General features: G+C 47.1%; 1 protein-coding gene across 3 annotated transcripts in view; it reads right to left on the bottom strand.

The window, feature by feature from the left end:
• kcp (kielin cysteine rich BMP regulator) overlaps positions 1-19,845 on the bottom strand; it is a 156,084-nt gene that overhangs the window by 121,618 nt on the left and 14,621 nt on the right. For all 3 annotated transcript variants that reach the window (XM_060842765.1, XM_060842766.1, XM_060842767.1), the window contains exons 2-5: positions 9,656-10,212; positions 5,157-5,229; positions 3,587-3,840; positions 1,302-1,485 (exon numbers count right to left, since the gene is read on the bottom strand). In XM_060842765.1, coding sequence (XP_060698748.1) covers positions 1,302-1,485; positions 3,587-3,840; positions 5,157-5,229; positions 9,656-10,212 — 1,068 coding nt within the window. The remainder of the gene's footprint in view (positions 1-1,301; positions 1,486-3,586; positions 3,841-5,156; positions 5,230-9,655; positions 10,213-19,845) is intronic.

The raw sequence follows: 19,845 nt of genomic DNA, 5'->3' as shown, positions 1-19,845 counted from the left end.
AATTGCATGGATATACTGAAGGGGAACTTACAGAACATTTGAGGGAAAGTGAGTCGTGGATTATGATAAGATTTAGGAGAGGAAGGAGAGGAGAAGGATCAGACCATGCCTGCCAGAATGGACTGGTTGGGCTAAATTGCCTATTTCTGTATAGTTTCCTCCATTATCAATGTTTAATGCTATTGAGAATACATATTTATATTAAAGAATCTCAAGGAGTTGTGCAATAGAACTGTTTAGACAATTTTAGATGATAAAGATTTACCAAGGTTTTGAAGGGACATGTGATTTTTTGAAATTGTTCAGCAGAATTTGGGCTATAACTCACCAAATTGTTGAAAAGTGAAGTAACTTTGGAAAAGAGATGGGTAAAAGCTTTTAACAGTGATAAAAGAATGACTAATTGCAATTATTGCTGAAAAACATGATATCAAAGAGATTGACTTATGGGGCCTATGCACTGAAGGTTGCCTAGCAACACTCATCTGGAGTCGCTTTCTGTTTTTCTCAGTCACTTGGGGTACATCAGTAGAAGGAAAAGACCTCCAAGGTGTGCGTGCAGTAAGCGAATTTCTCATTCCTACAAACAAAATCTTCCAGTAGGACAAAATACAAAGATTTTTCTCAGTGAAGTTTTGTAGGAAATCTGAGAATTGTACAAAATATCAGTATCTCTGCTCTCTCACATACTCTGTAAACTAAACTGTGACTTCCATTCAAAGACTTGTGTCTTACTGACTTTCCATCGAACTGAAGTCTAGTCTGAAGGTTTTCTATCATCATATGGTCCTCAGCATTTCGATCTCATCGACAGGAAGCTCAGAGAATTGTGAGCTGTCATCCCCAGTTTATCCTTTGAGTTTAGACCCCTGGCCTGCTGGATGTTTTAGTCACCACTTTCACCTTTATTAAAACAAACCGAATAACTTCTGGAGAGCTATAATATCACGCATAAATGTGTTAATTGGGATTAAGTTTAATTCTGGAATATAGATTACTTGTTAAGCGATTTTCCCCCCTTGTTTAAATAACATGTTTTTATATAAGAACCAAATAAATCTCGTGAGCATCTCTAATTCTGGACAGCAGCAACAAAGAGAAACAATTTGGTTACTCTGGTGTTTGAATCAAAATATTGACAAAAAAGGGATGCCCTGCAGAGCAGTCGGGCTGGTTATCAGCAACATTCTTCCCATCAGAGTCATAACACTGCAATGTTAATGAACATCATCCACTAGAAGACAATTTGTGTTCAATGTATTTGGCTCTCCCTCCATCCCAGCGCAGCGTGCAGCACTCACCCTGACAGATCGCACTGTCATTCCGCCTGGAACAATGTACCTCGCCTTTGGTGCAGGTACAGGTGCTGCAGAGATTCTGCTCCCACAACTGACCCTCCTCATACTGTCTCCCGTGCCATGAACATGTGGGCTTCCTGCATTCACACGTCTCCAGGTGCTTGACTCGTACTAACAGCTCAGCATTCTAAATAAGGAAGAAAAGCGTACTCTTACAAACTGAACAGAGGAAGAGTCAGGCAAGTACGGTCTCTCACTGGGTCATGGGTCATGGGTCATGCCCCTGGGGTACGGTCTCTCACTTGGTTATGGGTCATGACCCTGGGGTACTGTCTCTCACTAGGATATGGGTCATGACCCTGAGTATATTGCCTCTCACTGGGTTATGGGTCATGACCCTGGGGTACTGTCTCTCACTGGGTCATAGGTCATTATCCTGGGGGTACTGTCTCTCACTGGGATATAGATCATGACCCTGGGGGTACTGTCTCTCACTGGGATATGGGTCATGATCCTGGGTGTATTGCCTCTCACTGAGTTATGGGTCATGACCCTTGGGTACTGCCTCTCACTGGGATATGGGTCATAACCCTGGGTGTACTGCCTCTGACTGGGATGGGGGTCATGACCCTGGGGTATTGTCACTCACTGGGTTATGGGTCATGACCCTGAGGGTACTGCCTCTCACTGCGTCATGGGTCATAACCCTGAGTGTACTGTCTCTCACTGGGTCAATCATCCAAACACATTGCACCACCCTCACTGCCACAAATGCTGTCCTCTGGCATGACATGATGGTACAGAGCAGGAGACAGAACTCTCCGGAATGGCGGCAGTGGTGTCTGACATTGGAGATGGTGCTAATCATGATTGAGCTGCCCACTGATGAGGGCTCTGCCCGCAGAAATGCTGAGGCCATTGAAGATGACAATATCCTCACACCTGATCATCATTGCCATATCGCAGTTCCTCGCATCCACATTCTCTTCCGATTTAAAGTCATTGTAGGAACTATAAACATGCACTGCTTCACTGACTCTGACTCCTCACCACAGACTCACCTTGTGCCTTTCCCCCTCAGACTTCCAGGAGCAGTCACTTGGCTAGACAGTACAGAAACAGCCAGGGGAGAAGGGGTGCTGAAGACACAGCACCAACACTGGGACATCAGCCTCTCAACCTGCTAGCTCAGACAGTCACACAACATCAGCACTCATTCACAGAGCAGCTGGGGCAGCATGGCCAAGTTATAGCCAAAGCCATACTGTGCAGGGCTTCTCTATGGCATATGATGACTGTGTGCAATGACTAATTTTAACCCAAATACCACCATTTTGAGGCACCATTGTGGTCTGTGACCTGCCCCAGCTGCTCCCACCTCTCCATCAGACTGTGGATGTGAACCCTGCCACTAAGCTTCCTCCTGCCCTGGATGGCCTTTCATCTTTAACCAGGTTTCTGGAAATGAAAATTTGTGAGCAAAGTCCCTTTGTAGCTACTTTCTGGTTTCTGACTCGGGTTGGGCACCAAGGGAAAGGTGGCCACCCAAGTAAGAAAAGCCAGCCCAGTAACAGGTTCCGTCTCCACGGACACCCCCCCAAGGCTTGTGGGAGACTTCCAGCATCTGCAGCGTTGTGTTCTCAAGGAGAAACGATGAGCAGCTGCAGAATGGAGGGCAGCGGGAAAAAAATCAATCAGCAATTAGCCAATAAGGAGCTGATAATCCCTACTAAAGAGCAACAGTTAGGGGGCAGGAGTGTTGGAATCAAAGGAAAACACTGCAGATGCTGGAAATCTAAACTTTAAAAAAAACAAAGCGCTGGTGAAATTCAGCAAGTTTGGGTAGGGTCTGTGGGGACAGAAATAGAGCTAATACTCAGACTCTATGACCCTTCTTCTGAACACTGGGAAGGGAGAACCCATCTTCTGTTGAGCACGTGGCCAGGTCTCTGAGGGTAAGACAAGAATCTTAGCCAGCTCCTGAGTTCTAAGCGGTTTGGTTAGGAACCAATTAGCATGGCACACTGATTGACGTCCAGGTCTGCCTCCTCTGTATATTCCAAGTGACTACACTCATGTCTTCAGCCATTAGGCATTTGAAGTAAGTTAACCAGTAAGTGTTTACATAAGTGTGCCAATGACACTACTGTGGGCACCAGATGCCAATAGTCAGCCACACAGCAGGTACTTTCAATCTGAATTTCACACGGTCAGTCTCTACGCAAGTGTGTCCAGTTAGAGTCTGTGTTGGATGTCGTGTGTGTTTCACAGTGTCAGCCTTCCCCTACCTGAGCTTTCAGCATATCCAGCATTGTGCCCAGTGAGGTCACCATCTCCTCTAGCCTTGCCAGGCGTTGCTCTGGGTTTGCAGATGATAGGTTGTGGCTTAGCACGGACTCCCCAGCATCACTCTGCTGCTGCCGATACTGACTAATGTCAGACAATGACAACGGATGTGGGGAATCCTCTTCGTGGAATTGGAATTGTTCATCGGAATTAGAATAACGTTCCTCAACCAAGGAATATGGCAAAGGTAATGAATCTGGGAAAAAAAGACAGCAAATCATTTTCATTCCAATATATAATGAACCAGTTAACAGATTGAACAAGTCTTAAAACTACAGCCTTCAGGGAGTGTCAGTCAGGTGGGAGTCACTCACTTTGTGGCTGTAGAGTCACAGTATACTGACACTGATGGTTACTTACTGTGTAACTGTCGTCACTGTGTAGTCGGCAGGGTGTAAGTGTGAGGATTATTCCAAGTGCATACTGTTATCATACAGTGTCTGTATAAAGCAGCAGCACCTCCATCACTAAGTGTTAATCCAGCACTGTCAGTGCAGCCCTCAGGAGTGCCTCAGGTTCCTTTTGAACCTGCACAATGCAGGCTGTGTGACTGATCACCAAACATCCATCACCCTGGGTGGTCTGATACATGTCCCATGTTGCAGTCAGTGCAGTCTGGGCTGGTTTTGCCCATTGAAAGAACCGCTGTTTGGGATCAGAAACAGATGCTCCATTCACAAAGACATCAGCTTCTCATGCAGTAACAGGCTGACAGAATTCCTCTGTCCTTAAGCTGTGCTGGCAATGTGATGGGACAATTTAGAGAAAACTTCACCTTGGCTCCAAACCATCCCGAACCTGCCTGAGGACTCTGGCGGAACAGATTGTTAGAGCTCAAGGCTTGTCATCTTATTACAAGTAATTAACCTCAAGTAACCCCCTCAGTTTGTGGGCAGGGAGAAATATGAATGCAACTAAACATTAGTCAAAGAAAGTAGATTTTCCTTCTGTCCTATGTGGAAGTGCACTCAGATATGCTGGGATTGATTGTCTATGCAGGAAGCCTCTAGGTCCCTCTCCAACTGCTCAATGTTTGGCTGTGTCTCCTTTAACATGTGGGATTTGAACAAGGGCACCCTAGCTCAGAGATAAGTACACTGCCACTGCACCACAAAGCCCCTACTTTGCCTGTCATAGAACAGAGCATTTTATAGCCCCACCTGATATTTGAATGCCTGATATTGGGGAAGAGATGCTACCTACACAATCTCAGATTACAGACACACTTATCTTTCTGTAATGTCTTCATCATAACTGCCAGTTACAGACTGGAGATCTGCTTACATTCTCAGACTCCTAGCATGAACACCTTCACACTTTTCTCCATTCCTCATCCACTTACTCATTCCTCTTTTTGCCTGATTTCCTTGCATTCTCTCTCCATTCCATTCCCCTCCTCATGTCTGCCCCACCACCACTCTCTGCCTGGTTTGGTGAGCTCCCATCATCCCTCCTTACCCTCTCCAATGACCACCCTGAGCATCAGCACCAACTGAGAAAGCCCCTCCTTACCTGGGAGATTATCACAGTGCCACGGGCGGCGAATGAATCCACTGGGGGAGATTTCTGCGGTCTGCCAATAGCCCTGGTGTGAAAAAACAGTATTAAACTGGCAGTAATCCTGGAGTAAAGTGTGAATGACATTATTGACCTGGCTCAGATGTACTGGGCCTTATGCAGTGAGCCACTGCACATGCACTGCCTTCACATTCAGAAATGTTTCCAAAACTGCTCAGTTCAGTGCTTGTCTCGGGTTTTGTGGTTTGTGCCTTTGAGAACACTCAACAGTGGGAAAAAAGTTATCTTTCAATATACCTGGTTAATTCCTTTCAAAATCTTCAAACTGGTACTCTGGGGGAAACAAGCCTCATTTCTGTAAACTGTGCTCATTCTCCAAGTACCCTGGAAACATTCTCGGGAATTGGCACTATATTCCTTCCAAGACCAATATATCCTTTTAATGCTGTGGTACCTGGACAGCTCCTCAATTGTGGTCTAACCAAGGTTTTGGAAAGTTGTGGCAAAACATCCTCCCTTATATATTTCTCTAGTTATAAATGGCCAAGTTTTCCATTAGTTATGTTAGTGACTGTGTACATGGACCTCTTAATCGTTTCGGACAAGTACTGTCCGAGCTTCCAATGTTAGAGAACTGTTTATATACATCCTTCAGTCTAAAGTGGAAGACACTGCTCCTATTGGGTTTGAAAGGCTTTTGACAGTTTTGCTCACTGACCTAATCCATTGATGTCTCTCTGTAAATTATATAACTACCCACACATCATACCAACCCGTGTTATCAGGAATCTTAGATGGATGGCTTACTATTGTCATTAAGATAAGGACTGAATTCTTGCGGGATATCATTAGTCACTTCCTTCCAATGTGAGTCAATACTTATTATGCCAACTGTCTGTTTTCTACCAATGGATCAATCTCTTAACCCGGTCTTACATGCCATGAGTTACAATTATAACTAACAGTGGAACCTTATTGAATACCTACTGAATGTATCTATAAAATGCTTCCATAGATATCGTATTGTCCACTACTTCACTGCAGGATGGAGGTAAGGACAGAGTCAGTGAGAGTCGATTAATAATTCCCATTCTCAATGACTGGCTGACCACTTGACTCAGGAATGGTTGAATCCATGCACTGTTCCAGACAGCAGTGTGAAACTACACAACTGCTACTACTCTATTCAGCTCCCCCACCATCCTACCCCGACCCCCACAAGTGAGGGGGAGATCAGCCAGGGTACCACATGGAGATTTGCGATTGTGCACAAATATAACTTTCCCAACCAGCAGGTCACAGATATTCCTTCACAGGCTCTCAATGCTAACACTAAGGGGGGATGTGGATCTCTGAAATACATGCAGCAAACTCCATTTGTACTGCCACAGGCAGAGCAACATGGGGACAGTCAGCTCCTTTTGAGGCGGGAGGGTGTCAAGTGAGAGAGAGAGAGAGAGAGAGAAAGAGAATATCTTTGGGGAAGAAGGAGGAAGAGCATCAGCACTTTCAGGGGAAGAGGGGTAAAGGGAGAGAGAGTAGGCCCCTTTAGGGAAGAAGAAAGAGCAAGAGAGTGAGAGAGAGCACGAGAGACAGCACCTTCAGGGGAGCAGAAAGAGGGAAATGAGAGAGTGTGCCTTCAGAGGGGAGAGAGAGACAGAGTCAGAACATGATAAGAAAGCATATGGTATTTTGGCTTTCGTTAACAGGGGCATTGAGTTTAAGAGGTGCGAGATCTTGTTGCAGCTCTATAAAACTTTGGTTAGACCGCACTTGGAATACTGAGTCCAGTTCTAGTCGCCCTATTATAGGAAAGGTGTAGATGCTTTGGAGAGGGCTCAGAGGAGGTTTACCAGGATGCTGCCTGGAATGAAGGGCTTATCTTATGAAGAGAGGTTGACTGAGCTCGGACTTTTTTCATTGGTGAAAAGGTGGAGGAGAGGGGACCTAATTGAGGTATACGAGATAATGAGAGGCATAGATACAGTCGATAGCCAGAGACTATTTCCCAGGGCAGAAATGGCTAACACGAGGGGTCATAGTTTTAAGCTGGTTGGAGGAAAGTATAGAGGGGATGTCAGAGGCGGGTTCTTTACACAGAGTTGTAAGACCGTGGAATGCGTTGCCAGCAGCAGTTGTGAAAGCAAGGTCATTGTGGACATTTAAGAGAATGTTCACAGAAATTTGAGGGTGCATACATGAGGATCAATGGCCGACACAACATCGTGGGCTGAAGGGCCTGTTCTGTGATGTATTGTTCTATGTTCTATATTAATTGGAGGAGGAGACATTCGGTTCTGTCAATGAATGGAAATATGGTCCCCAGCATCCTGGCCGAAGTCTAGTAACTGGACCTAGCTCTGTGTGTCTCTGTGTGCATCTGTATGCATGTGCGCTTATCTGTGATTTGTTTTAATTCATTCAGGCAAGCTGACATTGTTGCTAGGCTAAAAGACGTTGCCCATTCCTAACTACCCTTGGAAGGTAAGTGCTGAAAAACATTCTTGAAGCAGGGCAATTCATGTGATGAAGCTACACTGGTGTAGTGATAGGTTGGGAGCTCTGTGATTGAGTGACAGTGAAAGAGAGGCAATATGGCACTGAGTCAGGATGGTAAGTGGCTTGAAGCGGCTCCTTCAGGTGTTTCTGTTCCTCTTGTCTTTTTCTGTGGTAGAAGTTGAGGCTTTGGAAGGTGCTGCTAAAGGAGGTTTTCCTGAGCATTTGCAGGGAGTCTTGTAGATGATACACACTGCTGCCACTGAGATTGGTGAAGGGAATGAACGTTAAAGGTCTTCGATAGGATACCAACCAACTGGGCTGCATTGCCAGGTTTCTTGAGTTTTGTTCAAGCTGCACCCACCCAGACAAATGGAGAGTATGCCATCACATTCCTGTTCTGTATCCCACAGATGCTGCCCAGGCTTTACAGAGTCTGGAGGTGAGATACTCACAACCAGATTCTCAGACTCTGATCTGCTCCTGTGACCACTGGATTTATATAGCTGGTCAAGGTCAGTTTCTGGTCAATGGTAACTCTCCAGATTGTGGGAAGTGTTGGATTCAGGGATGTAAATACCACTGAAAGTTAAAGGTCCAGGGGTTAGATTCTCTCTTGCTGGAGATGATCATTACTTGGCACTTGTTTGGTGTGCATGTTAGAATCCATTTCTCAGACCAGGCCAGGTCTTATTGTTTCAGTATCTAAAGAGTCGCGAATGGTGTTGGACAATGTGCAATAGACAGCAAATACCCTCACTTCTGACTTTATGATAGAGAGAGAATGTCATTGAAGGCACTCTGAAGATGGTTGGGCTCAAGGACATAGCCTGCAGTCCTGGTAGTGTCCCTATCTCTGGGCCAGGAGCCCCAGATTAAAGTCCCACTTGCTTCTGTAGGCTGTTGGGAAATGTTCCCCCTCAGGTACTCAGTGATGATCTGGGCTGAGATGAATGATCTGTAACAAACAAAACCATCTTCCTTTGTGCCAGGTGAGGACCAACCAGCAGAGTGCTACCCCTGATTCTCACTGACTCATTTTGTTCAGGCTCTTTGATGCTACACTTGGTCAAATGCAGCCTTGATATCAAGGGCAGGCTTCCTCCCTCCCCTCTTGCATTCAGCTCTTTTGTCTAAGTCTGACCCAAGACTATAATGAGATCAGGAATTGGGTGCATTAGGCAGAACCTAAACCGAACATATGCATAGATTATTGTTGAGTAGTAGCCACCTGAAGGGAAGAAGGAATTGAGTGAGTGAATGAGTTTTGAGGGAGAGAGAGAGAATGGTCTATTTTTGGGATAGATGCTGTGTGAGAGTCTGAAGTGTATGTGATTATGTGTGGAGGCCTATGCATGTGTTTATATTCTTGTACTGCCTGATTCTGTGTGTGCGTGCGCGCGCGTGTGTGTATGCGTGTGCACGCGCGCACATGTACAGCTCAGTACATGCAACTGATCGGGGTGGGGGGGGGGAGGGGGGCGGAGGTTGTCATTGCTGGGAGGGAAAGGAAGCAAGCTCCCATGGCTATCAATATTTGGGAGGTCAACTCACAGGATAGGTTCAGCCTCTCCAGCACACAGCTACATATTTCACTGGGTTGGGACAGAGAATAACATGGTTGTGATCTCAGCATGGCCATATCTACCACAGTAGAGAGAGTGAGGAACAATAAAACATCATTAGGTTGGACTTAGAGAGTACCGATTCAGCCAAAAACAAATTGGACAGGTTTAATTCAAAATTTTGGAATTGAGTTTATAAATAATTTGAGTGGCATATTTAACATGTTTGGGAGAAGCATCACGTTCCACTGCCCCATGTCTCTGTCTGTCTGTTACAGACTAACTGACAGTGACTGATAAGTCAACATCTCCACTGTCATTGGGTAGTGTGACTAGCAGGTTGAGGGATAGTGAATTTGAGAGACCTGGACATTTAGAGGATTGTATCTTTCTAGGCTGATACCCTGTTGAATGGGTTAATGTTGGCATTACCGTGAACTTGCTGCTGCGATCTCCCGCTGTACTGGAGAAGTGAATCTCCAAGTCAATGGGGAGGATCAGGCTAATGGCATCATCGCCCATGGTCTTTTCAAAGATGATGTCTTCCTCACAGTCAATGAATAGTGTTATCTTCTGAGCTTCTAGGTTGAAGGCCACTCTGCCCCATTGCCCATTCCCAAAGGGGGTCCCTCCAGGGAAGGTGACAGACGATGGCTCCATATTGTGCACAGTTCGGTAATCCAGTCGAAGCTGGTTACTTCTGGTGCTGGACACAAGCTGTAGAAGTGGCTGCCCATCCTTCTTGGTGATGGTTGGTGAGGTAAAGGAGATCACCGTCCCCTCGGAGTTCTTGCTCTGCTTCGCCACAAAGTGGAAGCCAATGGAGCCTTGCATGGAGGTGAGGAAGTAGATGGCATAATCCCGTGGCAGTGTGAGGTGTGGCACACGGTTACGGAACTTCCAGGCTGGGAACCCTGGCTCCAGGCCTTTGCTTCTGCTCACTCCCCTTATAGATCTTGTGATGTTCAGGGCTTCCAGAAGGTCGATCACTACAAGAGACAAACATTAAGAGGAATGACCAGAGACACCGCTTTCACACAACTGATAAAGAGAGTCAAGCTCTATCCAACCAAGGCTAACATAAGAAGTTCCTAAATCCACAGTAACAAGCTCCTTTCAGCCTAACCTGGGAAAAAAAGACTAACTGAGCCCTTAGAGTACCAGGTTTGATTAGCTCATCTCAATTGGCCACAGTGTTCCTGGTTGGGGTAGGATGTTAGGTCACCAAACATTGGTCAAAGGGGCATATTACAGGATGGAGGGATCAAGGGCCAAAGAGGTTTAAAGAGGAAATTTCAGAGTATAGTGAACTAAAGGTCCAGCCACCAGTGGGAACCTGTTCACAAAAGAAGCCAGAAATGGAGATGTATAGAGACCTCAGAAGGTTGCTAAGGCTTCATAACAAGGAAGGAATGTGGAAACTATGACAGCGAATTTCAAATCAGGGCATTTCTAGACAGGGAACTAACTGGTGTTAGGCAAGGGAGAGGGAATGAATGGGACATGTTGAATCAGGATCGGGACAGCAGAGTTTCTGATGGGCTAATGTTCAGACAGGAGGCCAAGGCTAAATATATCCTGACCCATGTCTTGTCAGAGTTTCGGAGTATCAGCTGGACTTTTAATGGAAATGATGTCAGGCAGAGTTGTTCCACATAACATTATTAGTGCATATGGTTGGGATTAGCATATGTGGGCAGAGAAGGATAGGTAATGGAGGATGGTAATTGGGTTTAGGCTGACGGGGTAGGATGGGGTTTGGGGTGGGGGGGCGCAGGATGGGTTTTAGGCTGGGGGGACAGGAAGGGTATTGAGGTGGGGGGTGAGAATGGGGTTTAGGGTGGGGGGAGCAGGATGGGGTTTAGGGTGGGGGGTGGTAGGATGGGGTTTAGGGTGGGAGGGCAGGATGGGGATTGGCCTGGGGGACAGGGTGGGATTGGGGGTGGGGGGGCAGGATGGGGATTTGGGCCGGGGGGCAGAATGGGGATTGGGGTGGGGGGGCAGAATGCGGATTGGGGTCAGGATGGGGATTGGGCTGGGGGCAGGATGGAGTTTAGGATGGGGGGGGGCGGTAGGATGGAGTTTAGGGTGGGGGGCAGGATGGGGATTGGCGTGGGGGAGCAGGATGGGGTTGAGGGCGAGAGGGCAGGATTGGGATTGGTCTGGGGGGCAGGATGGGGATTGGGCTGGGAGGCAGGAGGGGATTGGAAAGGGGGGCAGGATGGGGTTTGACATGAGGGGGCAGGATTGGGTTTAGGGTGAGGGAGCAGGATGGGGTCTGGGGTGAGGGGGCAGGATGAGGGTTGGGCTGGGGGAGCAGGATGGGGATTGGGGTGGGGAGCAAGATGGGGTTTAGGGTGGGGGGCAAGATGGAGATTGGGCTGGGGGGCAGGATGGGGATTGGAGTGGGGGGCAGGATGGGGATTGGAGTGGGGGGCAGGATGGAGACTGGGCTGGGGGGCAGGATGGGGTGTAGGGTGGGGGTGCAGGAGGGGGGTTGGGCTGGGGGGACAGGATGGGGATTGGACTGGGGGGACAGGATGGGGATTGGACTGGGGGGGCAGGATGGGGATTGGACTGGGGGGCAGGATGGAGATTGGGGGTGTGGGGCAGGATGGGGTATGGGTAGGGTGGGCAGGATGGGGTATGGGGTGTGGGGGAAGGATGGGTTTTGGCGTGGGGTGGCAGAATGGGGTTAGGGTGGTGGGCAGGATGGGGATTGGTCGTGGTGGGCAGGATGGGGATTGGTCTCGGGGGGCAGGATGGGGGATTGGGCTGGGGGGGCAGGAGGGGGTATGGGTAGGGTGGGAAGGATGGGGTTTGGGATGTGGGGGCAGGTGGGGTTTGGGATGGGGGCAGGATGGGGATTGGGGAGGGGAGGCAGGATGGGAATTGGGTTGGGGGCAGGATGGGAATTGGGGTGGGGGTGCAAAATGGGGATTAGGGTGTGGGGCAGGATGGGGATTGGGGTGGGGAGCGGGATGGGGATTGGGGTGGGGAGCAGGATGGGGATTGGGGTGGGGCAGCAGGATGGGGATTGGGGTGGGGGGCAGGAGGGGATTGGAAAGGGGGGCAGGATGGGTGTTGGCATGAGGGGGCAGGATTGGGTTTAGGGTGAGGGAGCAGGATGGGGTCTGGAGTGAGGGGCAGGATGGGGTTTGGGGTAGGGGAGGATGGGGTCTGGGGTGAGGGGGCAGGATAAGGTTTGGGCTGGGGGCAGGATAGGGATAGGTGGGGGGCAAGATGGGGTTTAGGGTGGGGAGCAGGAAGGGGATTGGGGTGGGGGCAGGAAGGGAATTGGGGTGGGGGCAGGAAGGGAATTGGGGTGGGGGGGATGTGGTTTAGGGTGGGGGCAGGATGGGGATTGGGCTGGGGCAGGATGGGGATTGGGCTGGGGGACCGGATGGGGTTTGGGGCGGGGGTTATGATAAGGTTTAGGATGGGCTGCAGAATGGGGATTAGGGTGGGGGGCAGGATGGGGACTGGGGTGGTGGGGCAGGATGGGGTGGCAGGATGGGGATTTGGGTGGGGTGGGCAGGATGGGGATTGGAAAGGGGGGGCAGGATGGGGTTTGGGGTGGGGGGACAGGATTGGGATTGGGCTGGGAGTCAGGATGGGTTTAGTGTGAGGGGCATGATGGGGTTTGGAGTGGGGGGCAGGATGGGGTTTGGGGTAAAGGGCAAGATGGGGATTGGTTTGGGGGGCAGGATGGGGATTCGGTAGGGGGGCAGGATGGGGTTTAAGGTGGGGGGCAGGAAGGGGATTGGTTTGGGGGGGCACCATGGGCTTTAGGGTGAGGGGGCAGGATGGGGTCTGGGGTGAAGGGCAGGATGGGGTCTGGGGTGAAGGGCAGGATTGGGATTGGGTTGGGGGGGCAGGATGGAGTTTATGATGGGGGGGCAGGATGGGGATTCGGCGGGGGGCAGGATGGGGTTAGGGTGGGGGGGCAGGAAGGGGATTGGGGTGGGGGGGGCAGGAAGGGGGTTGGTTTGGGGGGCACCATGGGCTTTAGGGTGAGGTGGCAGGATGGGGTTTGGGGTGGGGGGCAGGATGGGGTTCGGGGTGGGAGCCAGGATGGTGATTGGGGTGGGGGGCAGGATGGGAATTGGGGTGTGGGGCTGGATGGGGTTTGAGTTGGGGGCAGGATGGGGATTGAGGTGGGGGGGCAGAATGGGGTTTTGGGTAGGTGGGCAGGATGGGATGATTAGGTTTTTTTGGGAGGGGTTGCGTTTTGCGTTTTGTTGGGTGGTTGGACAGAGGTGGGGTAGCATTTTGGGGAGGTGGGTAGCAATACTCTCTACACCAAAAGCAGATGTGAACAGTTTACTTCGCAGTATCCACTCCTTCCAAATCTAAAATGAGAAGTTCCTTGTAGAGTAAGTGTGTACAGATTCCAGTCATCCGGAACATTCCTGTCTGCATTCCCTCACCTCCCCCTTCATAACACCCTTCAGCTAAATCTCTCGGAATCAATCACCACCTCTCAGGCTGCTCTCAATTAGGATCAGAATCCCCAAATCCCTAAAGTCTTCCATACCCTGGCCAACCCCCTCACCCAACCCCAGACTCTCCTGCATTTCACTGCCCACTCAATTCCATAATTATCCAAAGGTGGAAACGGCTAAAAATAAAATTTGTAAGTGCTCAGTGGGAGTCCTGTCTCAACAGTTGGAATCTAACAGGCTCTCAGCTCTCATATAAAAGACAGGATGTTTGCAGTAAATACACACTGCTGTTCGACAGGCTGTCAGCGAGGAGAGACCTTCAGTCCATTTATTCTCTGCTCTCCCAATCTCTTTACCTGGAAGGAGTTGGCAGTGACTGGTAACAGGAAAACAGCCAGGTTCATTAACTCATTTATTGCCAGTTCTCGACCTCTGCTAACCCTCAGATGTCACAAAGCACAGATAAAGGCCCTTTGGTGCATGGAATGTGCACCGGTCAAAAAAGAAAGACTCTGATTATTCTAATCCAATCTCTAGCACTTTGCCCACAGCCTTCCCTGCCTTGACATCATGTGTTTACATCTAAACACTTCTTTAATGTTCTTCTTACAGGCAGCGAGTTCCAGATTCCTAGCATCCTTTGAATTTTATGCCTCCTACCTCCTCTAAACCTTTATCTTTACCTTAAAACTATTCCTCCTGTCTACACCCCCATAAATTTATATATCTCCATCATGCTCCTCCCCCCATCTCCTCTGCACTGAGGAAAACAATCCCAGTCCATCTAATGTCCCTTCATAATTAAAACTCGCCAGGCCAGGCTACATCCTGGTAAAACTCTTCTGCACCCTTTCCATCACATCCCTCAGATAACGTGGATTCCAGAACTGCACCCAATACTCTCACTGTGGCCTAACCTCAGTTTATTTTATGCGGTTCCAGTCTTACCTCCCTTCTCTGAAACTCTATGCCTCAGCTAATAAAAGGTAAGTATCCCACATGCTTTCTCAACCATTCTACCTTCCTGTTCCGTTACCTTAACAGATCAGGTGTACACACCATGTTCAAACAGCTTGACTGAAAGTGGAACTAGGAACTTCAGCCTCACCTTCCTCTCAATTATACTGACCTCTGACCTTAGGGGTTAGAGCCTGGGAGCACACTGGGTGGTCTCCAGATGTATGTGCGCCGCCTGAGCCAGGGAAGGGGAAGAGAGGGGGACAATCTTCAACAGTTCTTGGAACTGGGACTAAAGACCAATGAATCTGCATACAACCCTGTCATAACAAGGATTTCCGAATACCTGATTGTGCTGCGACTGACAAAGGGAGAATGAGACTGTTATCTCAGTTGGCCCTTGGTCTGGAGAAAGTGGAACAAACTCCAACTGCAAAGATGAAGCATTCTGATTTAGTCTGTGAATAGTCAATATGGATGATTTACTTGTCAGTTCTACAAGACGACTATCGCCATTGTTGGATATGGGCAGACGGTTTAATACTGGGTGGGGTGCAGTAAGTAACAGTCACTGCAATAATGTCATGGGACACGGTGAAGGGAAAGAAGGGGCTTGTAGAAAACAGACCTAGCTCTGGTATGTTTCTAACAGTCCCTGCAGTAGCATAAGAACATAGAACGTTATGGCACAGTACAGGCCCTTCGGCCCTTGATGTTGTGTCGACCTGTGAAACCAATCTGAAGCCTATTACCCCAACACTATTCCATTACCATCTATATGTTTATCCAATGACCATTTAGATGCCCATAAAGGTGGAGAGCCCACTACTGTTGCAGGCAGGGCATTCCACACTCTTACTACTCTGAGTAAAGAACCTACCTCTGATCTGTCCTATATGTATCACACCTCAATTTAAAGCTAAGTCCCTCATGCTAGCCACCACCATCCAAGGAAAATCCTCTGATAATTTTGTATGCCTCTATTAAGTTACCTCTAAACCTTCTTTTCTCTAATGAAAACAGCCTCAAGTTCCTCAGCCTTTCCTCACAACATCTTCCCTCCATACCAGGCAACATCCTGGTAAATCTCCTCTGAACCCTTTCCAATGCTTCCAAATCCTTCCTAAAATGCGGTGACCAGAACTGTACACAATATTCCAAGTGCAGCCACACCAAAGTTTTGTACAGCTGCGACATGACCTCATGCCCAATCGCTCTAACAATAAAAACTAACACACTGGAGGCCTTTTTAACAACCCTACCAACCTGGGTGGCAACTTCCAGGAATCTATGTACGTGAACACCGAGATTTCTGCTCATCCACACTACCAAGAATCTTACCCTGAGCCCAGTACTCTCTGTTCCTGTTACTCCTTCCAAAGAGTGAATCACCTCACACTTTTCCACACTAAACTCCATTTACCACCTCTCAGCCCAGCTCTGCAGCTTATCTACGTCTCTCTGTAACCTGCAACATCCTCCTGCACTGTCCACAATTCCATTGACTTTAATGTCATCCGCAAAATTACTAACGCACCCTTCTTCGCCCTCATCCAGATCATTTATAAAAATGACAAAGAGCAGTGGTCCTAAAACAAATCCTTGCGGTAGACCACTAGTAACTGAACCCCAGGATGAATTTTTCCCATCAACCAACACCCTTTGTCTTCTTACAGCTAGCCAATTTCTGATCCAAACTGCTAAACTGCCCTCAATCCCATGCCTCCGTATTTTCTGCAATAGCCTACTGTGGGGAACCTGATCAAGCACCTTACTGAGATCCATACTCACCACATTAACTGCTTTCCCCTCAGCCACCTGTTTGGTCTCCTTCTGAAAGAACTCAACAAGGTTTGTGAGGCACGACCTACCCTTCACAAAACCATGTTGACTATCCCTAATAAAATTATTCCTTTCTAGACGGTTATAAATCCTATCTCTTATAATCCTTTCCAAAACTTTGCCCACAACAGAAATAAGGCTCACTGGTCTTTAATTACCAGGGTTGTCTCTACTCCCCTTCTTGAACAAGGGGACAACATTTGCTATCCTCCAGGCTTCTGGCACTACTCCTGTACACAATGATGATATGAAGATCAAAGTCAAAGGCTCTGCAATCTCCTCCCTGGCTTCCCAGAGAATCCCAGGATAATCCCATCTGGCCCAGGCGATTTAGCTATTTTCACACTTTCCAGAATTGCTAACATGTCATCCTTATGAATCCCATCTAGTCTAATAGCCTAGAATTCAGAATTCTCCTCTACAATATTGTCTTTTTCCTGTGTGAATACTGACGAAAAATATTCATTTAGCACCTCTCCTATCTCTTCAAACTCCGCATACACTCCCACTACTGTCCTGGACTGACCTAATCTTACTCTAGTCATTCTTTTATTCCTGATATACCTGTAGAAAGCTTTAGGATTTTCCTTTATTCTACCTGCCAAAGGCGTCTCATGTCCCCTCCTGGCTCTTTTTAGCTCTCTCTTTAGGTCCTCCCTGACTAAATTGTAACTCTCAAGCACCCTAACTGAGCCTTCATGTCTCATCTTTACATAAGGCTCCTTCTTCCTCTTGACAAGAGACTCAACATCTTTAGTGAACCACCCACTCGCTTGCTCGACCCCTTTCCTCCCTGATTGACAGGTACTATTCCTTGAATAAGCTCCACATTTCAATTGTGCCCATCTCCTGCAGTTTCCTTCCCCATCCTATGCATCCTAACTCTTGCCGAACCGTATCATAATTGCCTTTCCCTTAGCTATAGATCTTGCCCTGCGGTCCATACCTTTCTATCGCTAAAGTAAACATAACCGAATTATAGTCACTATCACCAAAGTGCTCACCTACCTCCAAAACTAACACCTGGCCTCGTTCATTCCTCTTGATGGCCTGTCTACATACTGTGTCAGAAAACCCTCCTGCACACATTGGACAAAAACTGACCCATCTAAAGTACTTGAACTACTGTGTTTCCAGTCAATATTTGGAAAGTTAAAGTTCCCCATAACAATTACCCTATTACTTGTGCTCCTATCCTGAATCATCTTTGCAATCCTTCCCTCTCCATCTCTGGAACGTTTTGGAGGCTAATAGAAAACTCACAACAAGGTAAGCTCTCCTTTCCTGTTTCTAACCTCAGCTTATACTACCTCAGTAGATGAGTCCTCATCAAACGCCCTTTCTGCCACTATAATACTGTCCTTGACTAACAATGCCACACCTCCCTCTATTTTACCACTATCTTACTGAAACATCTAAAACCTGGAACGTGCACAAATCATATGCATGTGCCTAAATAGGTGCAATAATGTAATGAATGTCTTACTTTGTATTCAACAATACTCTTCTATTTAGAGCAGAAAGGTAGATATGGTCAACCACAAGTCACCTAACTGGGCTTGAAACACTTCCCACACAACACGGGCACTGCTATGGATTGGTGAGCACTGGTGACCAACACTATTTCTAAATGGTGCCAACTAAGAGAAATTGGCATTTAAGAGAAAAAAAAAATAGGGACGCAACCCTGATGATTTCAGGAGAAAAGGAGATGGCTGCTTGCTGATGTCAATGAACCTTAGAAACCTTGTGGGAAACCAAACACAGAAGAATATCTCAGGAAATGACACAGAAAGCATTTCAGACCTAACAGAAGTCAGACAAAAATCAAAAGAAATTTCAAGCTCTGTGGAAGATGCAAGGCTACATCGAGGGTCGCTGGCCTGTGAAGTAATCCTGAACTGAGCTGATGAACCAACCAAAAATTGAAGATGGCCAAAGTTGAAACAAAAAATTCTTTGCGTAAGAAGGGAAACCTTAAACATTGCAGTAATCAGGCAGATTGGGCATGACCTCCAGGGTGAGGATACCATGAGGCAGGACTAGGAAAATTAAGCTCAGCAAACCACAAGAAACTCATCCATTTCAGGAGTAGCGAACCAGTCAAACTACTGACAAGGCCAATTAAAACAGATAAAGATTGAGCAATTTAAAGCACCTGATTTTGGCCTAAGAGGGAAATGTTTGCAGGAAGCAAGGAGAATGCAGCAAGAACATCAGCGCGGCTCAAAACCACAGGAAACCATTCATTCCAGCCGTGCAGCTCACTTTCGATGGAGTGATGGGAGAACCACCATTCTGCAGAATATAAAGCTTTAAAGGAGACGAAATAACTATTTACATTCAGAAGGCATGGTATCAGAAGCAGGAAAATGTAATTTCAGAAATGGGCCTAATAGACCTGAAAATTGGACCAGAAAATTCCTGAAGAAGGGCTTTTGCCCGTAACATCGATTTTCCAGCTCCTCGAATGCTGCCTGATCTGCTGTGCTTTTCCAGCACCACTCTAACCTAGACAGAAAATTGGACTTTCTGGTGCATGCAATTCTTAAGGAATGGAATAGCTTCCAAACAGGATAGTAAGCAACAGCTGAACAACTAAAGACACTACTGTAGACAACTGAAAGTACAGAAAATGATATTATTAATCAACAAGAACTAAATGAAACAAATTTGAAGAAGTGTTGAAAGTTTTGACAAGTATTTCAATTTCTTAACAAATATAATTCTTGAGTGGGCAAGATTCAAAATGTTCGTCCAGTTGAAGTCATAGATAATTTCATCAATTATGTCAATCGAATCATGGATATGTATGACTATGGAAACTTTATGCCAGAATTCATATGAAATTAAATTGTTTAGCCTTCACTGATGCATCTTTTTCAGATTTAATACAGTTCAAATATGCCCTAACTCTTGAGAAAACTATTCACTTGATGAGTCAAGCAGAGTTCTCAAAATTTGTTATAGGAGATCAATGGAATCTATTCATTTCTTAAGGATCGAAAATAACCAAATGAGACAATGCAGCAAGTAGGAGATATCATCAGATACTACAAGTCCCTGCCAATGCTGTTGAAACAATAAACTTTATAGTAATGTGGTACCCAGCTTTTTAGAATAAATGCTTTTAAGAAAGCAGGTCACTTACAGAAAATGTGACAAAGTAGGACATAGTCACAGAAAACAAACTCCAGTAGAAGTAAAATGCAACATTTTCCTCAGCAGAATCAGTGACCCAAACATTTATATTAACCGGAATCTGACAATTTTCAAGTTAAACCCTGAAGCAAGTGTCACAGTATTGTCAGTTTTAAGCCTTGGTTGACAAAAGATCGTCAAGGGGAAAACCAGTTAACATTAAAGGTACAGGTCGAT

This window comes from Hemiscyllium ocellatum, chromosome 23 (genome assembly GCF_020745735.1).
Source record: "Hemiscyllium ocellatum isolate sHemOce1 chromosome 23, sHemOce1.pat.X.cur, whole genome shotgun sequence".
In the NCBI taxonomy this organism is placed as follows: domain Eukaryota; kingdom Metazoa; phylum Chordata; class Chondrichthyes; order Orectolobiformes; family Hemiscylliidae; genus Hemiscyllium; species Hemiscyllium ocellatum.
Note: the sequence above shows the minus strand (reverse complement) of the source record. Positions and strands in the feature narration are given on the sequence as shown.